The sequence below is a fragment of the Phascolarctos cinereus genome, unplaced genomic scaffold, assembly GCF_003287225.1.
Source record: "Phascolarctos cinereus isolate Bilbo 61053 unplaced genomic scaffold, phaCin_HiC Scaffold_1;HRSCAF=81, whole genome shotgun sequence".
Classification (NCBI taxonomy): Eukaryota; Metazoa; Chordata; class Mammalia; order Diprotodontia; family Phascolarctidae; genus Phascolarctos; species Phascolarctos cinereus.
Window position 1 is genome coordinate 199,713,221 of NW_027555514.1, and position 24,581 is coordinate 199,737,801.

Here is a 24,581-nt window from a genome sequence, read left to right on the forward strand (position 1 = left end):
AGATTTGTTTCATTTTTGTCTTTGTATCTCAGCACAGTGCCCGACATATAGTAGACACTTAAGAAATGCTTGTTGAATGAATGAATTAGTTGTTGTAGGCAGATTTATGTTAGTCAGTTAGGAGTCTTTTTTGCAGTTGTCCAGATGAGAGGTGAAGATGAGTTGACCTAGGGTGATTACAGAATGAGAAAGGAAAGTATGGAGATGAGAGATATTGTGGAGATAGAATCAACAGGATTTAATAATCAAGAGGGAAAAAAGGGTGAGAAAATGGTGAGAAAATGGATGAGAAAATTAGTGACACATTAAAAAAATAAAGTAGAGAGTGTGTAAAACAGCTTAGGTAGAATGAATTAATCTCTTTAAAAAACAAACAAATAATAGGAAATAAGGGATTTGAGGAGTGACACAGCTATGAGAATATTTTGCAGAACCAGCCAGGAAGATGTCAGGAAAATAGGCACAATCAGAAGGAAACAAAAATATAGACTGCTTCTACATATATCTTTGTCATGAGATAGTAGAACACCAAAACGTTATATAAGGCTAACTGCTGCTGTATTCTTATCGCATAACCTTGCTATGTGTTAGGGCACAGGAAACCATTTGTTAACTGTTCAGTGACTTCTGAGCATTTGTTTTGTCTAAACATCAAACTTGAATGAAGAGGGTGTTGCATTAGAACCATCTCTGATAGCATGTCTTCCTAAGGTAACAAGTAGAGGATGTTAGAGTGGGCCTTCTTAGCTATCCTTGTCAGGAGGATCATGTTATATTGACACTGCCTTGCTAGTTAAAATAAATGTGTTTTTATGAGTGTATTGGGGGTAGTGAACAAACTTCTCTCTCTCCAGCCTAAACAATATATTTCAGAAAAGAAGGCAGCATATAACCAGTATTTCTGATAAGGGCCTCATTTCTAAAATATATAGAGAACTAAGTCAAATTTATAAGAATACAAGTCATTCCCCAATTGATAAATGGCCAAAGAATATGAACAGGCAGTTCTCAGATGAATAAATTAAAGACATCTATGAATATATGAAATATGAATATGAAAAAATGCTCTCAATCACTATTGATTAGAGAAATGCAAATCAAAACAACTCTAAGGTACCACATCACACCTATCAGATTGGCCAACATGACAAAACAAATAAATGATAAATGTTGGAAAAGGTGTGGGAAAACTGGAACACTAATGCATTGTTGGTGGAATTGTGAAATGATCCAACCATTTTGGAGAGCAATTTGGAACTATGCCCAAAGCGCCATAACAGTGTGCATACCCTTTGACCCAGCACTTCTAGGGTTGTATCCCAAAGAGATCATACAAATGGGAAAAGGACCTACATGTACCAAAATATTTATAGCAGCTCTTTTTGTGGTGGCCAAAATTGGAAACTGAGGGGATGCCCATCAATTGGAAATGGCTGAACAAGTTGTGGTATGTGAATGTAATGGAATACTATTGTGCTATAAGAAATGATGAGCAGGCGGACTTCAGAAAAACCTGGAAAGACTTGTATGGATTGATCCTGAGTGAAATGAGCAGAACCAGAAGAACGTTGTAAACAGTAATAGCCATGTTGTGCAGTGACTAATTTTGATAGACTTAGCCCTTCTCAGCAATGCAAGGATCTAAGATATCTCTCTCCAAAAGCCTCATGATGGAAAATGCTATCCACATCCAAAGAACGAACTATGGAGTTTGAATGCAGATTGAAGCATACTATTTGCCATTTTTTTCTTCTGTTTTGTTTTGTTTCTTCTTTCTTGTGGTTCCTCCTATTGGTTCTAATTCTTCCTTACAACATCACTAATGTGAAAAGAAAAAATAAAGAAAAATAAAGAAAGAAGGGCAGCAGTGACTAAGGAGAGGGCTTTCTGTTTGTAACAGGGTTGGATCTCCTCAAATTGAATTGTCCCTTTAAAAGAGGTAGTTTTTCCAGTGGCCCTCAGATGTGATACTGAGTTTCAAATCCAGAAGGCATAGTTTTGCCTCTAATTTCTTCCTCTGTCCCTTCTTGTTTTCTTCTCTAGTAGACAGAGGAATGTGAGGTAGTGATCTTTGTCTTTATCCTTCAGTCCTCATTTTTATGTGCCTTTCTCTGCTTGGATTGGAATGGAGAAGCCTGCTTAACCCTGGTCAGAGTAGGTTCACATGAACTGAGTGGAGGTAATTTAATTCCATCCTATTTTCAGGAATGGTTCTGCATATGTCTTTAGATTTATTTTTTTAATATGTTTTGAATTATTTTTTCTTCTGTTTTTACATTGCCTAGATTTATCCCTGTATCTATCTCCCTCCTCTCTCCAATCCCAAGATTTATAGTTAAGAATTATATCGGGATTCTTAACCTAAGTCAATAGGTATTTATTAAGCACCTATTATGTTCCAGGCACCATGCTAAGCACTAGGGATACAAAAAGGAGACAAAAGACAGTCCCTGCCCTCAAGTAGCTTGAGGGCATTAAAATCTCCAGCAATGTAAATGGAAAGAATAACCAAAATTGCATGCTGCATAATTACAATGACCAAGCTTGGCTCTCAAGAATAGCTGAGAAAATGTACCTCCCTCTCTTCATTGAAGAAGTAGGGGAACTATAAGTATGGAATATACTGTTAGATACAGTCCATGTGTTGGTTAATTTTGTGGAACTGTTTGATTTCTCTTTCTTTTGCAATCTTTGACACAAGGGACGGTTCACTGGGGAGGAAAGGAGAAGATACATTTGGAAATGAATGAATGTGAAAATAAAAACAAAATGAATGTAATATAAAAATTATATGGAATTTTAAAATAATTATAAGTTAACTCAAATGAGGCAATAAACTTTAAAGTATAATAATTATATTCTTGATTTATAAAAGTTACTTTTGATGGATTTATATGGTTGTACTGAGCTAGAAATTTTCCCCAAAGTTCCTGCTGGTCTTCATTAGTATTTCTCTCCTCATACATTGAGCAGAATTCCCTATTTATCAAGAGTGCTGGGATCACAGATTCAGAAATGAAAGGGATTTCAGAGATTATCTAGTCCAACTTTCTCATTTTACAGATGAGGGAACTGAGGCCCAGAGAAGTTAACTATCTTTTCCAAGGCCACACAGGCAATTACAGCAGACTCAAAATGCTCTGACTCCAAATCCAGTTCCTGGTACCATGCTGCTTTTCTCAATTTATTTAGGGGTATACAGCCAGTCAACTGCCATACTATTCAATTCTTAAGGATTCAGAGAATTATCGGCTGATCAAGATGGAGGTCAGTTGTAACCCTAAGTCCCTTTCCAGAGAAGGGTGAAAGAGAGATTTATGAAATACGTGTTGCAAATGTCTAGGATTTAATCTGTTGTATCTCCTCCCTCCCTATATATTTTGGATAGTGTTATATAAATTAACAGCAGCTAGGTGGTACAGTGGATATAGAACTGGGCCTGGAGTCAGGAAGACCCAAAGTCAAATCTGGCCTCTGATACTAGCTGTGTGACCCTGGCTGGGCAAGTCACTTAGCCCTCTTTGCCTCAGATGAGGAAATCTGTAAAATAAGTTGGAGAAGGAAATGGCAAGCCACTCTAGTATCTTTGCCATGAAAACTCCAAATGGGGTCATGAAGAGTCAAACACTTCTGAAACAGCTGAACAACAACATAAATGAGAATCTCAGTTCAAGATATCTATGTTTAAAAGATTTGGGGCAAGTGCGATAGAGGTTGAGGGCTGGGATATATATGTATATGTGTATAAAAGCAAGAGACTCACTGCCTTTTGCCGAGTAGCAGCTAAGGTCTCCTGTGGAACATCCATGCTATCCTGGTTTACTCAAAGCCATTCCATTATCTTGCCTTTACACAGCTCATCCTCCATGACTGGAATATTCTCTTTCTTAACTTCTATCTGTTAGAATTTCTAACATCTTTCAAACTTAGCACATTTGTCACCCCTGTATGCTTTCCTGATCCTCCAGCTGCTTTCTCTCTTTTCAAATTATCTTTCTGTGGATCTGAGTACCTATATCCCTCCTAGGTGAATGAAAACTCCTTTAAGGGTGGGACTGTTTTCTTTGTATCCTGTCTTTGTATCCCTCCCTGTATCTAGTACAGTCCTTGTCTGCTGAACTGTTTTTCAGTGCCCTGGATCCAGGATTGTCTTTATTCTGGATATGGGGAAAATGGATAGGGACCTTATGTGTGCTCCACCCCCTTTATCAATCAGTCAATGGGCCTACTATGTGCCAGGTTATATTTTTATACACACACACACACACACACACACACACACACACACACACAAAGAATGTATCAATCCATATTCTCATAGAGCTTATATTCTAATAGGAGACAAATACACATGTCAGGAATAGATTTTATAGAAATAAAGTGTGATGGTGTAAGAAGCTTCCACATGCTTGAGAATGTGACATTGGGAAATATTCATTAAGGAATCTTTTGGGACTTTGAGTTACTATCCTGTAATTGATGATGATATATAATGACTTTCCTTTCATTGTTAAAAAAGCTCTTTTGTTATTTTGTGGTCAGCAAGCAAGTTGCAAGGACAGACGTTTTCCTGGCTTTCTAAGCAGTGCGACAGCAAGTTTCTCTGATAAAGGTCTTATATCCAAGAATTGATAAAAATATATAAAAGAAGAACTATTTTCCAATAATCTAAGCACATGAACAAGCAGTTTTCAGAGGAAGAAATATGAACTATCAATAATCATATGAAAAATGTGCCAAACCTAGTAATTATCAAAATATAAATTAAAGTAACTCTGAAGTTCTCACACCCATCAGATTAACAAAGGTGACACATAAGAGGAAAATGACAAATATTGGAGAAGCTGTGGGAAAACAGGCATGCTAATACATTGTTGGTGGAATCATGATTTGGTTTAGTCATTCTAGAAAGAGCTATGCTCTAAAAGTCACTAAACCTTGCATACCTTTTGACCTGGTGACACTATTACTACTATTACCCTTTGACTCCAAGTCTATTACCCTAAAGAGATAAAAGAACAAGGAAAAAGACCCATAGGTGCAAAAATATTTATAACTGCTCTCTTTGAAGTAGCAAAGAACTGGAAACTAAAGGAAGTGTCAGTCTATTGGGAAATAGTTAAACATATTATGTTATATGAATGTATCAGTAAGATTATTTGTACCTTTTTTTTTTAAAGAGGGTAATCAGTGGAACATGCTAGATATACAACAAACACAGTAGTGTAAAGTTTGGGAATTTAGTTAGTGGTGTAAGACTCATTATACCACAAAAACCTCTGGGAAAATAGCAGGCTGGCAGAAATTAGATTTGGACTAACACCTCACACCATAAACCATTATGAGCTCCAAATGAATACGAAAGACATACAAAGAGTCACATCATAAACAATTTAGAGGAGCAAGGAAAAAAATTACTTTTCAGATCTATGGATGTAGAAAGAGTTCATGACTAAACCAGTGATTGAGGGGATCATATAAAATAAAAAGGACAATTTTGATTATATAATATTAAAAAAGGTTTTACACAAATCTAATACAGTAAAAATTATATGGAAACCAGATAACTGGGAAAAATTTTTTGCAACATTTCTCTGATAAAGAAAAATAGGCACATTAGTGCACTATTATGTTATTATTATGTGTTGTGCTTAATTTTCCCAAGCCTATATGACATTTGCCATTTTCTTCCTTGGTCATTGTGGCTGATAGGTATTAGTGCACTATTATAGGGGAGCGAGGTGGGCAGTGGATAGAATGCTGGGCCTGGAGTCAAGAAGACATCTTCCTGGGTTCAAATCTGGCCTCAGACACCCGCTTGCTGTGTGATACTAGACAACCTTAAACCCTATTTACCTCAGTTTCCTCATCTGTAAAAATGAGCTGGAGAAGGAAATGGCAAACCACTCTAGTATCTTTGCCAAGAAAATGGGGTCACAGAGAGTTGGGCGTGACTGAAAAAGACTAAACAAAGTGCACCATTGATGGAACTATGAACTATTTGGAACTAAGTCTAGAAAGTAACTAAATTGTGCACACCCTTTGACACACCTACACCACTAACTGGCCTATACCCCAAAGAGATCAAAGAAAGAAGAAAAGAATATATATGCAAAAATCTATATGCAAAAATATTTATAGCAGCTCTGCCTCTCTCAATTTTTATATGTGTATATGTGTGTATGTATAAAAGATATATATATATATATACATATATATATATACATGTATGTATGTGTGTACGTATGTATGTATGTGTGTATGTAACCCTAAACTAGAAGGTAAGAGGGTATCCTTCTATTAAGAAATGACTAAACACATTGTCATATGTGAATGTGATGGAACCCACAGAAACGATGAAATGGACAATTTCACAGGAAACTGGGAAGATCTTTGTGAAGTGATACAAAGCAAAGTAAGCAGAACTATGAGAGCAATAAATAAAATAAAAATTATATTATAGAGAAAAATAACTTTGAAACACTGTAGAACTCTGATCAATGCAATGATACTCCATGAATCCAAAAGAATGAAATTGAAATATTCCACTCATCTCCTGATAAAGAGGTGATATATTTTAAATGCAGAAGGAGATATAATGGACAAATTTGTTTTGAGAACTATATTTGGGAGTTTACTTTTTAATTTATCAATGAGGGTTAGTAGGTGGGATAGATTAAAAATATTTCTTAATTGAAAAAAAATATTGGTTTTGTCACTTAGCATTGTTAACCTTCAATTTTCTTATTTCTAAAATGAAGGAATTAATCTAGGTGCTCTCAAGGTTCTCTTAATTTAAAGCCCCTTGGGCCTTACCATCTGACCTGTCACTGCACTCTTATAACTTCTGGGCCTTTCCTTATGCTGGGCAGCTGAACTTTCTTTTATGATGTCACATTGTCACTTGGAGGTGACCCTGGTCCTTAAAAGCTTTACCAGTAGAGTTCTAACTTGGGCAGATTCTATCAGGTCAGATCCATTTTCATTAGAGCTTATTTTTGGATTTTCACATGCCTAGACCATGACTCATATTAGTAACATGCTCCAAAAAACAAACAACAGCAACAACAAGAACCCCTGCCATTTCTACACGTGGGATGGACAAAAAGAACGCTACAGTAAGATATGATAGTATGGCTATCCCAGCCACCTCATGACTTTCCCCATTGTGGTTTTGATAAATTGCAGGTCGGCATAAGAAATTAAGTGGGAATTTGGGGGGAATTTTGTAGAAGCCGCAGATGATATGTGAAGGTCAGAAGATGCCACAAAGCCTAGGACCAAATACTTAGCCCACAATTTACAATAAGGCACTGTAAACACCCCATTAAAGAAAAAGAAAAAATTCAGACTTCTTCTTTGGGATGAAGGTGGGGCCAAAAAAATTTATGTGAATTTTCCAGATTGAGGCGATGCCTTGCCCCTATCCCCCGAGATGTGGAAGAGATAACTAATATCTTAAATATTGTAGTCATCGTTTGTTCTACTCATCATACAATTCAAATTTTGCCAAAATCACATTGAAATTTTTATTAAATAACTTCTCTGCTTGACCCATGAAGACATTCCATATTTATTCTGTGCCAACTCTTTTTGATACTTTTTATGCCTACTTTTAGAAATAAATTCTAAAACAATTAGAGAACTTTCAGTCTTTAAGAAGGAATGAAATTTTTAGTCTGATAATATGTCTTTCTATTAAAAAAAGATGGAAATGCTGGCACAAGTACCTTAATTATATATGCTTTAGTTCCACCTTTATTCCCCACTAAAGGCTTTGATTACTGGTTTCTTTTTTGGTGTTTCCATCTACGATATCTCTTCCCTACTAGAGGGAGAGACCATATTTTTCTGACTTTGTATTCTGTACATAGTTGGCACACCATAAATATATGTTGAGTGAATAAGTTATCTCCCACCCTGTTCTGGCAAATGTTGGCTTTTACTAAGGACAAATTTTGATGAAACTTTAAAATAACCCTTTCTCCTGGCAGGCGTGATGTTCATTTACAATCTGTTCACGTTAGCAAACTGTCAGAAGATATGGATGTTCACACAAATGACACTGTCAAATAAAGAGGATCTACTACGAAGGGACATCAGCAAGATCCAGCTAAAGAGCACTTACCAGAAACAGGTAGGATAACATTATATTGTGCATCTGCAAAGGAAAGAGGAGAAGAAAAACGTTTACTGCTGAACCCCTGAGGCTGCTAAATAAAACAAGTGTTTCATGCCCCCTACCCCACTGAACTTTAACCAAAGAGACACAGGAAAAGTATGACTTAAGTGTAGGTGCTTGACTCATTCTTTTGGAAGTAAGGGCTGTCACAATATGTGTCCTGGAAGAATGTGACTCACTGGAAGTGGGGCCAGACTTTTGGATAAGAAAAGCCCTGGCAAACACATGACAGAAGGGGGTCAAGACTCCAAATAATGTCCTATTTGAAATGCAAAGCACCCCCAAACTTCTAAAAGAAGTACACACAGTACAACATGAAGAGTTTTGTCATTGGAAAGTATCCTCTATTCCTCTGTAGTGGGGATCTCTAAGGAGATGCTATAATTTGATGGCTCAATCTTATTCTGGAACCAGCCTTGCCGTGAAGGTTAATAAGGTCAGCTTTTTTGTTTCTGGAAGATGTATGCCCTTTTCCCTGTGGACTTGGCTAAGTTATTCCATAGAATAAAGACTATAGTCTTTTTATGGCTGTGGGAATACCCAGGAGCCAAAGGGAGAGAGCTAACTCAGCTTTGACTCTGCACCGGGATGTAACAAACAACATGCAAAAATTGCTTTGCCCTAGCTATCAGACCAAATTTAAGTGACAAGAAATGTGTAGCTAATCTTTCTTAAAGTGGAGAGGAGTCAGTGGCTAACCTGGTATTATCCCATGGGTAGTGGGGGAGGATTGCTCCATGGTCTGTGCTGTTGTTTGAGCCAGGGCTGTGAAGGACCAGTTTCGGGTTGTTATTGTGACTGTTGCAGAAGGTGGTTCTGATGATATGTCCTTGGAGACTGGCTTCAAGACCGTACCTGCTAATGCTGGAGATGCTGTGTATATGGATGATGAAAGGGAGATAGAGGTTGACACCATGACTGTCTCTGTTGCCACTGTGGTGTCTGACTTGGAAGCTTCTGGTTCTACAGTGAAGCCTGAGATATTGAGAACATAAATATTTTAAAGCAAGTCTCTTTTGTGGCAGGGTTTGGGGTGAAGGCTGATTTAGAAACATAATCCAATAATCAGAATCTAGTTCTGACCCTACGACACTAATCTAATATTAACCTTTGCTTTCTGAAACTAACCTTTTAGGACATCTCTTGAAGTGTAATATTTTATCTCATTTGGAATGACTACCAAAATTCTGGGAAGTAGAGAGGATCCAGTATTATTTATTCTATCACAATGTAAGGAAAAGGATACAAAGGCTTTAGTAGGTACAGACATGCAGCAAGAAGCATTTCTATAAAATCTGTGAAGCAAAGTATCTGGGATGATTTATTTAAAAAAACCAAACCAAATACTTACTATATTTACCAAAGATTCCTTGGATTCAGGTTTCAAATTTCTAAATTTTTCTCAAAACTTTGAAATAAAGGAAACCCTTAGCTGTCCAATTCCCCCAGCTCAGAGAGTTAAGTACCTTAAACTCTATTCTGACCTTATGCTAGAGAGATAAGCATGGGTTGGAAGACCTAGCTTGATCATTCCTATGTGGTACATAATTGCAAAATGCCAATATAATGGGATATTTCTGCCAGTTTCCATAAAAGGAATTATAGTTTAATACACAACTTTCTAACATAACCCCCCATAGTACCAGATAATGATAGCCTCAAATTTGCTTGCCGACTCCACTATGAAAGCAGCTTTTTGAAAAGCAAGTCCTTCTATGTCTCTCTGGTTATATCTATTTATGGCTTCTTCTGTATACTCCCCTAGCTATAAACTCAGTGTAGAATCTCTACTTTCTTTGCTACCACTCCCATTTATCATATACTGCCCATAGAAATGTGCCAAAGCACCATTTACATGATAAACATTCCTCCTCCATAGATATCTTAGAGTAGCAAAGTTAGCACACATATGGTAAGTTGTCTGAGTTTTTGACAGCAGAACTATCAGGCTTGGAGCTGAGGATTTTTGATCAAGACAAGGGTAGGCTCAGGAATGTAAGTTACATAGCAAAAGTGAAATCCACAGAAAATTCACAAACTTATTTTTGTTCTGTCTTCCTTTTTAAAAAAAAACAATCTGGAACTGTTTACTGTTCATTTCCCCATATATTCTTTGGTGGATGTACTAATGGATAGTGAAATAGATGGAGAAGAGGCAGCAGAAAAAACAAAGGGACTGGATGATATGCAAATACCATAATCTATCTCTAACTAATCTACAGTTGACTATAAAATAAGAGTATGACCAGCTAAGATTTGAGTGTATCATTCTAGAAATTTGTTAACTGACGAATCCTGAGAATGAACAGCCCTGAAGAAACAGGGATGGAAGATTACCCCAGGCTCAACCAAAATGCGATAGCATTTGTTACTATACCACATCATGGTAATAAACCAACTATCATAATTCTGATTTGATTTGAGCCACTCAACACTTCACTTTAAAATGATGCCAATTAGGAAACATAAAACCAAGATGTGAAACAATAGTCAAGTTCTCTTGATTTTAAAGAACTGAAATTAAGATGATGTTAGACCTTTCCTTTGGGCTTTAGTTGTAGCTATCTTTTTACAAGTTTGCTAAGTTTCCTAGGCACAATTTATGCATTTTATTGAAATGGAAATAAAGGTTATAGCAGGAGAAAGAGTCCTACAACAGCATCAGATTCAGATAGTCCTACCTTTGCCAGTAGGGGTGAGAAGTTCCTCTGTTGTTGAGGAAGTTGGCTTTTGGCGAACCAGGGCGGGATCTCCTAGAGAAGAAAATTAGATGATATTTACGGCTAAGGTCTGAACTATGGTAGTTCATAAATGTAATACCATTGTTATTTATTTTTTCTTTTTAACAAAGAGGTAGTGACTCTCTTTTTACGCTGGCTGACTTTAGAGGTACAAGTAATAAACTAAAGATTGCCTTGAAATTCCTCCAGCTGATTATAGGATTTTACTATTTTGGGTGTCAGCCATGGCTTACATATATAGATGGCAGTTTCCTCTGAAGGTAATACTACCAGTGGCAGGAGGGAGAAACTAGGAGTAAAACCTGATTTCTTTTACCAGGATATAAAAACATGTAAGGACTATGTGGGCTATAAATTCTGTTGAACTCTAGAACTCCCCTAATTATCCCAGTACTTGAACAGACCATCTCTCTTCATTTGTTCTTCAGCTGCTGTGATACTGATTCACATACCTGAGCAAAACCCAGCATCCTGCCTCTGTCCCTTTTCCTTAGCAATCTCCATCTGATGACTGCTTCTCAGATTTGTACAACCTTCCTGGCACTTCCGACCTAAATGGAAACCTCTTCTTCGTCTAGACTCAAGAAGCCTTATTCATATTCAGCCTGTGTCATGAAGGGACACACAGTCTGTAGCAAGTCTTTTCCTGGCTTTGTGCCTGGGTTAGTTCTTTCTCCAGCCCATGTTTGTCTTCTAAGCACTCTGGAGCCATTAACTTTCAAGTCATTTCAGTGGGACAGGTCGAGGGGCAGCATTATCTTGGACCTCATAGCAAGATGATGGCTGAGCTGGTTAGGATGAGTCTTCTAGCTGACAATTTTTGGGGCATGATTGCAAATCCTACATATTTCTGCCTACCTAATTCAACTTTACTGGCAATGAAGCTGGTGAGGGAATGCTGACAACAGTCCTATTAATCCATTAAGGCCTATATGTCAAACAAAGAATTCTTTCTAACAAGCCATCTGTACTTTGATCGTTCAGTGATTTACATAGCTTTTAGTATGCTCTTTCCCACTGACCCAGGAAAGCTGTTGGAAAAGGGGCCACTTACTGATGCATTTCAGACTGGGCTCTGTCCAGTGGGCAGTGTTCGAGTTCTGGTCAAGTATACACTGAATAAGGTTGGATGTCCCAGCTTGACGTTTGAAGCCTGAATTACAAACATACCGCTCCCTGGATTTCACGCTGTGACTCTTGACCTGAATATCTGCATGTTCAACAGATCTGGGAGTAGGGCATGTCACTTCTGTAAAAGTACAGAGAAGAAGGAAGATTGAATACTCAGGGCTATTGTTACTGTTAGACCATTAAAACAAATGCCCTAAGTTCTAGAAGGTTGATTAAAAAAAAGAAAAAACTTCTGTGGCCTAGAGGTCTTTCCAAGGATCTCACAGCCCTATTTTAGCATATCAGTGCTATACTGCTAGAAGCATTAGCACAGGGAAAGCTGCATAGTACAATAGAGGAAAGAAATCTAGGCTAAAATCCTGATTCAGACACTTATTAGTTATGTGGTTTTTGGCGCATCACTTAAACCCTAATTTCTGCACCTATAAAATGGAATAATAACAATTGTACCTACTACTTCACATATGTTGCAAGAAAAGTACTTTGCAAACCTTAAAGTGCTATATAAATACTTATGGAGCACTCTTCATTTGCAAGGTATTTGGGGAATACAAAGAAGAATCAGACCTGGTCCCTGCCCTCATGGAGCTTACTTACAGTCTAACAAAAATGAAGGAAATTAATATTACTTACTATTTTACCTAATATAAATTTCTATGAATCTTGGGAAAATGGTCATTTGCAAGATCTTGGTAACATCTAAAATATGTGTATTCTATGATGGTGATGCAAGGTAGAGAGTCTGATGTTATGAAAAGTCTGAAAGGGTTCCCTTAACAATCAGTCAATCAATAAACATTAAGTACCTCCTATATGCCAGACACTGTGTTAAGAGCTGGGAACACAAATACAAACAAAGACGAAACAGTGGTACCAGCTATGTTACAGCTAAACCATACAGACTAACTTCTATAAAGTTTTAGTCAATATTATTGGCTTATCCCTATGTGTCATGGGGTCTAGTCCGTGGTCACCAACAAAATTTTCACTGAAATCAAGATTAGTAAGTAAAGAGGTGAATTTTATCTGAGTGGAAAGATAATTGAATTGGCAAACTCTGTCCCTTCCCCTCAGCTCTACTGTAGAGAGATCATGTAGGAATTTAAGGTGTAAACTTTGCTGGTTCAGAGGATCTGGAGCCAGAAGGAACCTTAAAGGTCATCTAGTGTAACTACCTCATTTTACAGGTGAGAAAAATGAGGACTGGAGGGTTTTGGTGACTTCCCCAAGGTCACATAGGAAATTAGTGAAAAAACCAGAATTTGAACCAGCGTTCTCTGATTCTAAATTCAGTGCCTTTTTTGCGGAAGCACACTCTTCCATACCAGTGCTTTAAAAGGAATTTTATGTCTACTTAACTCTGCAAGCTTTTTTTGCCTGCTTTCATATCTACCTTCAATGATGGCTAACAGGTTCCCCTAGTTTATCTCCCACCATAATATGCCACTAATCTCTGCCACACAAGTATACTATTCTAGTCATATGGCCTGTCTTGTTGCTACCTGTCACTGATTCCTCTTAGGCCTTATCCTGACCTTTATACTGACTGTGTCCCCTGAGAGTCCTGTTTCATTGTTATCAAACTTCCTGCTATCTTCCTTCACTCATTTTATCTCCTCTAATTAACTAAAACCTGGGCTATCAACTATAAAGTTGGACATGTCTTCTCACTCTTCCTACCTCCCCACCCCTAATCTCTCAAGACCAGAGAATAGTTAGCACACTCTTTGCTTCCCAGTATCTCTGTCAATAACCTCTCATTCAAATCTTTTTTGGGAGAGTTTCATTTAAGGTTAATACTAGCCAACTACTCAGATCCCTTCCAATCCTCATTACTATCATCTATCAATTTTCAGATCGCTCATCCACCTTTCCTCTATTATAACAGCATTTGCTTCACAGTCTCCTCAGCACTCTTTTCTTGCCAGCATCTTTGTAGTCTAAATTATCTATCCTGAAAACCATTCTAACACCTTTTCCTCCAGACTGTTGAATTTATCAGTTCCTATGACCTTCATCTCCACCTTACTTAAGTTAATCATTGTGGTCTCCAGTCTTGGACCTCATCATCATTCAAAACTGCTCTACCTCCAAGATCCTCAATTCTGAAATTTCCTACTCTGACCATAGTTTGATCACTTCTGCCTCTTCGTCCTCCATCTCTTACTCCTTCCAATCCCAGTTCTGAGCTCTTATTATAGTATTCATCATTCATCATTTGACTGAATTCAATTCAGTTCAAACCAATTCAATTCAGCACTCACGTTTTTTTAAAAGTACCTACTAATGTACCGCTTTGTGAGTATTTGGGGCACAAAAATTAAAAGAGTTTACAACTTGCTAGGAGAGTGATAAGACATGCACGTAAATAAGGATAAAATGAGATAAAATGAGGGATGAAAAAGGAAAGATGAAGATAAAATATTATGGGAAAATTTGAGGTGAGAGAGATCATTTTAAGATGGGAAGATCAGGGGAAGATTATGGAGAAGGTGACACCTGAGCCTTCCTTTGAAAGAATAGAAGGATTTTAATAGGTAGATATGAGGTGAGAAGAATACACATTCCAGGCATGGTGGGAAGTCTGAACAAATGCACAGAGGTGGGAGACTGCAAGAGGAGATTTTGAAAATTCAGTTTATATGGAACAGAGAATACATGAAGGGGAGTAATGTGAAATAATGCTCACTACCTCACTGTACTTTTAGTTTATCAGTCTTGCTGTAGTTTAACTCTTCCCTACTTAGTTTTTACCTTGTGATTAGGCAATTCAATAATGCCTCTTCTCTCTTAATTGCTTTGTTCCCTCAATGTACCACTTTTTCTGTTCTAAAAATCTGCAATCTTGGGCAGCTCCTACCATCTACCTCTTCTGCTCCTATTCCTAAGCTGCTGAACTCTGCTGGAAGAAATAATGAAATCATTCCGAATACAACCACTACAAATTTATGTTACCTAGTTTGCTGCATCTGACACTATTGAACACCTTCCTCTCCTGGACACTTTGTCCTCTCTCTCTCTGGAATTTCATTACACTGCTTTCCTGGTTTTCCTGTCTAACTGCTCCTTCTCAGTCTCCTCTGCTGTCTCAAGCATATACCTCCTCTGAGTATAGTTCAGTTGCTCTTCCTTTCCATGTTTACTTAAGGCCATTTTTACTTCCTTATGTAGCATACTGGGGAATGTAACGTTAAAAGTCTCAAGCCTGCACCACTCTGCCCAACTGGTGTCAATCAACAACATTTATTAAGCACCTACTATGTGCCAGGCAGTGTGCTAAGTGCTGGGAATACAAAAGAGGTAAAAGATAGTCCCTGATCTCAAGAAGCTTACAATCTAATAGGGGAGACAAGAAGACAACAAATATAAACAAAGCGAGCAATACATAGGATGAATAGTAAGTAATTAGCAGAGGGAAGATGCTGGAATTAAAGGGAGTTGTAGAAGTTGGGATTTTAGTTGGGACTTAAAGGAAAGTAGGGAGATTGGAGGGAGATTTCCCAAAAAAAGGGATGGAAATTTAAACTCTGGATGGAAAAGTCTGGGGGGAAAAGTCCCCAAAGATGTGCTTTGGGCAAAATGAGAAGAGAAAGGAGTCACTTACTCAGATTGCCTTTCATCAACTGTCACAACTGCCTTTTGGGCCCTTAAACTCCTGCTACATACTTTTCTCCTCTTGTTCTCCTCTCTGTGTACTTATCCGTTTGCATCCTGCTCTCACACCAAAACTTTGATGGAAGTCTCTTCCTCAAGGCCACTGGAACTTCAAAACAAACTTCAAAACTTCAGCTCTTCTAAATGCCTGAGAACAGTCTAGTTTCAAGGACTTGGAAGGTCCTCCAAAGTCTCCGAGATGCCAGTAAATCTTCCAAAATCTCTGTGATCCTGAGTCTTAGCATGTAATAGCATCACTATCACTGATAGAGAAAATATCTTGACATGTTTTTATTCTCCCCCCCCCCCATATTTCACCTGTTTACTATCCTTATAGTTCCATCCATAAATACTCTTGGGAGTGATGCAGCTTTCTATCAATTTGATGTTCCTAACACTTCATAATCAACATCTCCCTCCATAAGATGGTACAAATTAGTTTATAGGACTATAAAGTTAGAGAAGAGCTGCCTTGGTTATCATATTTCTCTGCTTCACAAGAATATCAAGTATTTGTTGGCTGAAATAGTTTCTGGGCTTTCCTGATCACCTCACTGGTTTCTGTCAGTTAAACTTCACTAAAAAATGGAGGTAATTTGTGTTGATATCCATTCTTTTTTGATTTCCTATCTTTTGATATCAACAGTTTGCTTAAACATAGTATGGAATTGTTTAATTGCATGCCATGTCATTTCATTTTTATCCTTCTAGATTTGATATTTATTTTGATCCTTGCTCTAACAAGTTCTTACCACATCCAGCACTATTTGACTCTCTTTTTGTTTGTTTGTTTGTTTTTTGGCAATTGGGGTTAAGTGACTTGCCCAGGGTCATACAGCTAGTAAGTGTCAAGTGTTTAGTCTGAGGCCGGATTTGAACTCAGGTCCTCTGGACTTCAGGGCCAGTGCTCTATCCACTTGACTTTCTTTTTGAAGCAAGTACTTACATATGAAACTCCTGGGTAGTCTACAAACCTTTGGCCTCTTTCATTTTTTAATTCTTGGGCCATATTTTCCACATTTTTTTTTTGCCATCTACCCTCATGCTGATTTAATTTGGAGGGTCTTATTGAGCTTTTTAAAATAAAATTTATCTACCATCTCAAGATGCAATTATCTTCTTAAAAGTTATTTTAAAATTTTAAACCATTTTGGATTTAACAAACAGAAAAGAGAGTATTTTTATAGGCAAAGTAAAAAAGAAAAGGAAGATTACATGTGAAAAGATGAATCTCCATTATGTACAGCTCGTTTTAGAATATGCTGTTGTTGTTCAGTCATGTCCTACTCTTTGTGACCCTATTTGGGGTTTTCTTGGCAAAGATACTGGAGTGGCTTGCCATTTCCTCCTCCAGCGCATTTTACAGATTTCCTCATCTGAGGCAAAGGGGATTAAGTGATTTGTCCAGGATCACACAGTTATAAGTGTCTGAGGCCAGATTTGAACTCATGAGACTCCAGGCCCAGTGCCACCTAGCTGCCCTTTTTTAGAATAAAACTACATAATTCAGCATGCTATTTTCAAAGCTGTTTGTTCCCTTCTCAACTTCCTTTTTTCTTTGCACTTTAAAAAATGCTTCAATGACCCTTTTTTCTTTCTGTTCTTTCTTTGGGGTAACCTATTGTTAGCTCTTCTCTCCTGTCCTAATCCACTCCTCCCATGCAATTAAAATCACACAATCCTTCTAACAAATAATCACAGTCAAGCCAACGAAATCTACATTTGTCATCCCTCAAAATATACGTTTCATTCTATATGTTGTAGTTTCTTTGCAAGTGTTCATCATAAGAAGATCAGTTCTGGATGCACAACTGCCTCATGAAATGATGTCTATTATTGCCTTTGGGTGCATAATAAAACCAACTTTACCTACTCCTTTGTCTTTCCAAGGAAGTTAGCCCGTCATTTAGATGACTTTCCTGTTGTCATCTGGTTTCATTTATAGCCAGAATGCCAAGACTGGTATGTTAATTCATCTAGTAAGATGTTTACTTGTAGGTTGGTTACTGGACAGAATACCAAGAGTACTATGTATAAATGAGTTTCCTCTACCCCTTCTCACTTCTTGGTGATTGTTGCTATAGCTTTCGAAGGGGATCCCACAGAATTAAAAGTCATTTTGTATTTTTGTTTCCTGGGTCACAGAGGCCAAGGAATTCATCACCTAGTAGCCAGGCAGGAGCTGAAGGCTTGCCAGAAGGCAAGGAGCTTCTCTGTATTAGGTAGGCTGGTCCTTGGAAAGCTGACACAGACTGTGGCCAGCACTACACTTCAAGACTTTTGCTCTTGGTATATCCTGTTAGAGTGTTTTTTCTACTGTCAGAGTCTTGTAGAACCCGAGGTTACCTTCATATTACTATGAGACATTACAGTTTTGTGGAGGCTGTTTTCTAAAAGTGACTTTTATATATTCATGTTATAAAGTACTTTAAGTATGATCTCACTTGATCATCACAACAGTCTTGTGAGTTGGTGATTCATGGACAGTTGTTACTACCACTGCCTACTTTGGACAGATTTTATGGATGAAGAAACTGAGGCACAGAGAGGTTAAGTGACTTGCCTTTGGTCACATAGCTATTAAGTGTCTGAGGGTAGATTTGATCTCATCTTTGTTACTCCAGGTCTTATATTGTATCCACTATGCCACTACAATCTTTGATTGCATTTCCGCCTCAGAATGAGTGCAAACCATTCTGGACATCCTTTATGCCCCTGTATTTTCTTCCTGTGCTTTTTAAAGCCTTAGTTTGATGATGGTGTGCTCAGAGTTAGCTATTGTTGTTGTTGTTTTTAAATTAGGAATGGAATCATTTAATTCTTTCTCCTCTTCACATCTTAAATTCTAGTTTAAATAATCTAAGCTCTTTGAATTTCGGAAGTTCTTTATAGGTCTTATTTTCTTCCCCTCCCTCCCCAAGTTTTAATTCTTTTTGTTGTTCTCCCTGAAAATCCTCTAAGGAACAAATGTTTTCTTCTAAAACAGATCGTTCAAGGCAGAAAGAATTTCAATAGGGAGGTTCTGTTTCAGTTTAGCTATTTGGCCAAGAGCCATCTCTAGTATTTGGTGAGAATCTGACCCCATTGACTCCTAGTCAGTGATTTAGAGAGGCAGCAATGTTGGTACACCCTAGTGCTAAACAAAAAAATAAAAGACCTTAGGTTCATAAACATACAATCAGTCACTAAACACCAAAGCTATGCCAAAGCTGAGATTGCCCCTTTCTCTTTTCACTTTCCCCTCCTCCCCCTCTTCCTTTGTGACTTCTTTCCTTTTCAAGGTTGTCCTCGATATTCCTTTCAATCAGGCGTGTGTTTCAGCTAGATCCTTTGGATTCTCCAAAGCAGAGATGTCAAACACAGCACTTCCCAGCTGCACCTGAACCAGATTAAAATGTCGTTCTTCTCTAATTTAATGTGCTAATGCATAATAAAAAAAGAAACATATAATAAACGTGGTTTTCTGAGTTGGGGATCCTTATGTATGGTTTAGTGGGCTCTGTTTCTATTTGCATTTGACACCACTGATCCAGAAGGATTGTTAAATTTTCAGTGTGAGCATTTACACCTAGCAAATATGCCAATGCTGTATACATATCAGGGCTTGATTTATTATTCTGTTGATTGTCTAGGTCAGGGCTTCTTAAACTTTTTCCACTCATGACCCATTTTTGCCCAAGAAATTTTTACGCGACTCCAGAGAAATAGGTATATAAAATACATATATAAATCAAATATTTACTGATAATAAATCATAAAGAAATTTATTTTAAAACAATTCTTTGGTGTACACATAATTTTACCATTTATTAAAGATGAAAGCAAATGTGCATACTAGTGAGATAGATGTGCTTGTTTATTTTTACATAAAGAGATAATTCTTGGCAGAATATTTGATACTACAGGACATAGCACATCCTCAATGCTTTTCAGTGTTGACTGATATTTTGATTTTATAATCGTCAATGCTGAGAATGCCACTTCACATGAATACATAGTACAAAATGGCAAAAGTATGTTTAGGGCCATTTCAGAAATAGTTAGAAATTCTGTCATACTCCCAAGCCAAAATTCATTTAATATTTTGTATGTACAGTAAAAACACTGCAATTCATAACATGCAACAGTCTCAAGTCTGAGCTGAGGTGTTTCTGGCACTGTTTGCTGGTGTTGTGTGGCGTGCCAGCATGTGCAGTACATGTTGTGTGAAGTTGTATGATGCAACACAGGCAAGCACTGCCAGAAACCTTGGATTCATTATGTGTTTGATTTTGAATTAATTATTGGTCGTTATGTGTTCAGAAACCTTTGCCAAATTTTTCACAACCCCCACATTCGGTTATGGGGTCATGACCCACAGTTTAAGAAGCACTGGTCTAGAAAATATTAATGCAGAATAAACTTAAAAGTGTATGTTGTATATTCTTTAAGAGAAAGTTATTAAGCATTTACCAGCACACTCCTGATTTTAATCCAATTTCATATGAGTAAAAATGTTGACTTGGAAGGTCATTAATGTAGGGTTCTAGATAGCCATTCTTTATTCTCAGAAACAATTCTATGTAACTATTTTGGGTAGGAAAGGGCAAAATTTCAATCCCATACTTCCATTTGATGGTCATATCCTTTCTTACCCTGGTCTCAGGCAGCAGTAATTATTCAGTAGAAAGAATGATTTTTTGAATTTCTCTGTCTACTTTTCCCATTTTGTGTTTGGGTAGTCACAATATATATATGGCTTATTCTTACTATTGTCCCTGATAGGGCCCAGGCCCTGGAAACCTCCCCCTGAACTTTTCTTCAACTTTCCCATATGGCTAGGTCTATGGCATTTGCCTGAGGCTATAATCTTTTAAACTGGCCTTTCATTGTGGCCCCATGCCCAAACCTCCAATTCTCTGTTACCTCTAACCTAGCCTAGCCCTTCATTGTGTGGATATTATCAATATTTGAATTTTTAAGGAATATTTAGATCATACATAGTATACTTATAATACCATATTTCACTACATAATCGTTGGACCCTGTTTTTTTTTTCAGTCCAAAAATTGGTTTATAACCTTTCATGGTGTAATTGTCACATGGTATAATTTTGTTCATCATGCTGCTTAAAAGGTAAATAGAACAGTAATATATTCATCAATTGCGTACAGATATGCATTCATCTCTCATGCATTGTGAGCTGTGAGCCTAGAATTCTCAGTTATTTCCAAAAGCTGACTTGCATGGTTTGTTTAGAGCACTGCAGTACTGATGGTATTGTCACTTAACCCAGTGAAGTAGGTGCAAGGGGAGTGGGTAGGCAGGCAAAGCTGCCATGAGTAAGTCACATGATATGGTAAGACTTGCATCTTCCCTCGCTAGCCAAACTGTACAGTTTGTTTGCCAGTGATACATTAACATGTGGAGCATTTTTTCAAAGCTATTCTGTGGGCTTTAAGCTGAAAGTGATTGTGTTCGCTGAACAAGCATGGAAACAGAGCTGAGGAAAGATAGTTTTCAGTAAGTGAAAAGTTTAGCACAAGAACTAATGGAAACTAAAAGACAAGTGATACCAGAACAATTTTTTAAAAGCCTCACATAATGGTCACACCCTACCTTTTTTTGTGAAAAAATTTGGCATAAAATCTGTGATGATTACGTGATGAAACATGGTATTTGCAGATAATACAAATTTAGTTGTATTCTGGATGACCACGTCACAATCCAAAAGGATCTTGAGAGATTAGAGCATTGAACTGAATCTAATCAGTTGGAAATCAATAGGGATAAAGATAAAATCTTATGCTTGAGTATAAAAAAAATCAAATTCACAAGTCAAAATGGGGGATGTATAATTTTTCAGAAGTTTGTCTGAAAAAATTTGGGAGTGGGATGGGGCTTAGTGGATTGCAAGCTCCCATTTGTGTTAGCATTGAGGCAGCCCAAGAGTTAACAGTTTATATCAGTAATTTATTGGTACTATCAGTATCTTGTAATACAGAACATTATTTTGCCATTTAGGTAGAAGGGCCCTTTAATCCATGGAAAGCAAAAGTTGGTGCTTAATCTTGCCCCAGACCTCTTTCCTCTTAAATCTAAACAACAGTGAAATGTACTCTTGCATAGCTCAGCATATCCCGTACCTCCAACACAAATGGGTAAGAAAGCTTGCAATATAATTGCTTTAGATAATTATGTTTATACTAGAGACCAGGACACCTGGTCTGGTTTGTGTGGTCTCTGACCTGTAATGATGGGGTGCTCATGCTTGTACTTGTGCCCCAATTTCTCCCTAGTCTCAGAAACACTGTCTCTGACAACCACTCCCCAGCCCAAGGACACTGTGCCTAGCAGTTATTCATGCATGGGCCTCAGCACGACCCTTATCTGTCTCCCTGGTACAGCTACACAGAGCTGGGCTGCTCAGGCCCCAGCCTGCAGATCATGTCTCTGGAAGCCTCCCAATTCCTTAGTAAGTTCCTGTGTTGTGAGAAAGCTTTCCCTTGTTGCAGAGCATTCTTTCATCAAGACAGAGGGAGAGGGGTGTCCTTGGCCAGCCCAAGGACTCTTCCTCCTGCCAGACTCCAAAGATCCATCCCCCTCCCTGTCCGGTATACTCCCTGTACTTTCCCATCCATAGCCCCCAAAGACACCTTTGGATTACCTCATCAGTGTTCCTGGCATTTCTTTCCCATGCTCTTTTCCATATAAACCCTAGCTCGACCCCTGAATGGGGCTGCTTGATTTCGATGTGTATACCCCTGGCAGCCGCGGCGCTAATAAATCCACATTTTAAATTACGTGTGGGTCTCGCTCACTGATTTCTTGGTACAACAATCTAAATTTTTGTTCTTTTTACGAAGACTTTTTTTTTAACCCCATAATATACTAGGAACAAAAAGCTGTGATATAGTGGAAAGAACACTGGCCTAGGCTCAAATGCCATCTCTGGGTGACCTTGATCAAGTCATGTGAATCTCCCTAGGCTTCACTTTCCACATCTGTAAAATGAGGAGATTGAATTACATATCCCAGTGCCTCTTCTGGCTCTGGATATACCATCCAGTTGCTGAGAGCAACTTTATGCTTGAAATTCACAATCTAATCTCCTAAGCCATTGATGATCAGAAGGAAGGGAGGATCTAGATCATCCTCCAGTTAAATTAAATTAAATTAAATTCAGTTGAGGGAGTATTTATTAAGAAACTATTCTGGGGGGGTGCAGCTAGGTGGCAAAGTGGATAGAGCACTGGCTCTGGAATCAGGAGTACTTGAGTTCAAATGCAGCCTCAGACATGTAACACTCATACCTGTGTGACTCTGGGCAAGTCACTTAACCCCAAATGCCTCACACACAAAAAAAAAGAAAAAAAAAAAGAAACTATTCTGTCCAAGGTCTAGTGCTCAGCATTGAAATTATACAGGTCGAAGTAAAAAATACTCCCTGACTTTAAGGAGCTGACATTCTATTGCGGTATACTTTCAGGGGCACCCCTAGGTCTAGTTTTTACCTTCAAATATGTTTCCTTCTCCCATCTTCTTGAGGGTTGATGCTTAGAATTCTATTCATTCCTTTAGGGCTTTTCTGGGGGCCTCTTAAAATACAAATCCTGAACAGTGATCTAAGATGTTGGAGAGAGAGGTTAGAAGGGAACCATGGTTCTCACGTTTGGCTTTTGGTCTCTACAAAAAACAATAATAACAATGATAAAGAGTATAACCCCTACCCCAAAGCCCACGAGACTTGGTTGGATCAAGAGACTAAAGGCTTAGAAATTCTGAGCCTCTCATTGTTGATATCACTTCCTTGTTTTTTTGCGAGGCAATTGGGGTTAAGAGACTTGCCCAGAGTTACACTGCTAGTGAGTGTTACATGTCTAACGCCAGATTTGAACTCATTCCTCCTGACTTCAGGGCTGGTGCTCTATCCACTGTGCTATCTAGCTGCCCCTCATTATTTTGATATAAAACACTCACCAGGATTTTCAGGTGGACTACTCAGCTGAATCAACTCCAGGTATCATCAATACTTTTTCCAGTTGAATATCCTCCCACTATGGCTAATCTTTTGTTAATTGGAGAATGACTTATGAGTGCCTCATTTTACCTAAACTACCAGGGGACCAAGTCTGAGTCAGGCTCATCCCAGAAGGGATCCCAATTTGTACATTTGTTGGGGATCTGTAAGGATGTAGAGGGCCACAGGCTGTTCATGAGGTCTCACTGATCGGCAGAGGCCCCTCTCGGGTGCTGATCTATAACTAAAGGTCGCCTGGTTCGGTGCTCCACTATATGGATCTTTGATAATCTTTAACTCCCTTAGTTACTGTGTGGTCATTAGCAGTTTATCGTGATTGGAGTCAGATAAATGCACAGGATGTGCATGCACTGTCCTTAGCAAGCATGAGCTCTATGCTATTGTAACTTGAGAAGAAGTTCCTGTTACTTTACTACTTATGTGAATGCTTTGTTTAAATTAAATGAAGTTGCTTCCATCTTGTCTCCCACCTCATCAATGCGCATTCGAGATAGAAGGTTAAGCTGGCCTTATCCCTTCAGAGTTAGTATAGGATCCTTGCTCTTGTGGTGAGCTGAGTTAGCTGTGCACAACATACATTTCCCCCAAACTAAACCCATCATGACATCCCTGTCCTGTGTGATAATCTTTACCCTAAGGCCCTCCCCTCATTTCCAGTCCCCTAGTCAAAAGTCCCTTCCCTCCACCACTCCTATCACCCTCTCCCCTCTTCTTGTTGATAAGTAATAGGAATCACCAGTCTTCCATTGTTCAACTGCAGATCTGGTAAGGAAAACATTGCTTATTCTCCTCTGTCTTCCTCCCCCTTTATGCAGTTTCCTACTTTGCTATTCCTTCCCATAAAAGGTATTGA

At 38.2% G+C, this 24,581-nt stretch overlaps 1 protein-coding gene and 1 long non-coding RNA gene across 8 annotated transcripts in view; one reads left to right on the plus strand and one right to left on the minus strand.

Moving 5' to 3' along the window:
- Nucleotides 1–24,581, plus strand: part of LOC144457813 (uncharacterized) — a 52,224-nt gene that overhangs the window by 23,359 nt on the left and 4,284 nt on the right. For all 3 annotated transcript variants that reach the window (XR_013487330.1, XR_013487329.1, XR_013487328.1), the window contains one exon: nt 7,995–8,137. This is a non-coding gene — a long non-coding RNA (uncharacterized LOC144457813). The remainder of the gene's footprint in view (nt 1–7,994; nt 8,138–24,581) is intronic.
- IL15RA (interleukin 15 receptor subunit alpha) overlaps nt 1–24,581 on the minus strand; it is a 49,820-nt gene that overhangs the window by 11,072 nt on the left and 14,167 nt on the right. For 3 of the 5 annotated variants that reach the window (XR_013487326.1, XR_013487327.1, XM_078156409.1), the window contains exons 2-5: nt 11,978–12,172; nt 10,864–10,935; nt 8,882–9,157; nt 8,129–8,161 (exon numbers count right to left, since the gene is read on the minus strand). Coding sequence is in view for 3 of the 5 variants with exons in the window: in XM_078156409.1 (XP_078012535.1) it covers nt 8,129–8,161; nt 8,882–9,157; nt 10,864–10,935; nt 11,978–12,172 (576 nt within the window). In the remaining 2 variants the exon portion in view is untranslated. Of the gene's footprint in view, nt 1–8,128; nt 8,162–8,881; nt 9,158–10,863; nt 10,936–11,977; nt 12,173–23,201; nt 23,320–24,581 lie in introns of those variants that run through there. The other 2 variants (XM_078156411.1, XM_078156414.1) reach the window with 2 other exon arrangements.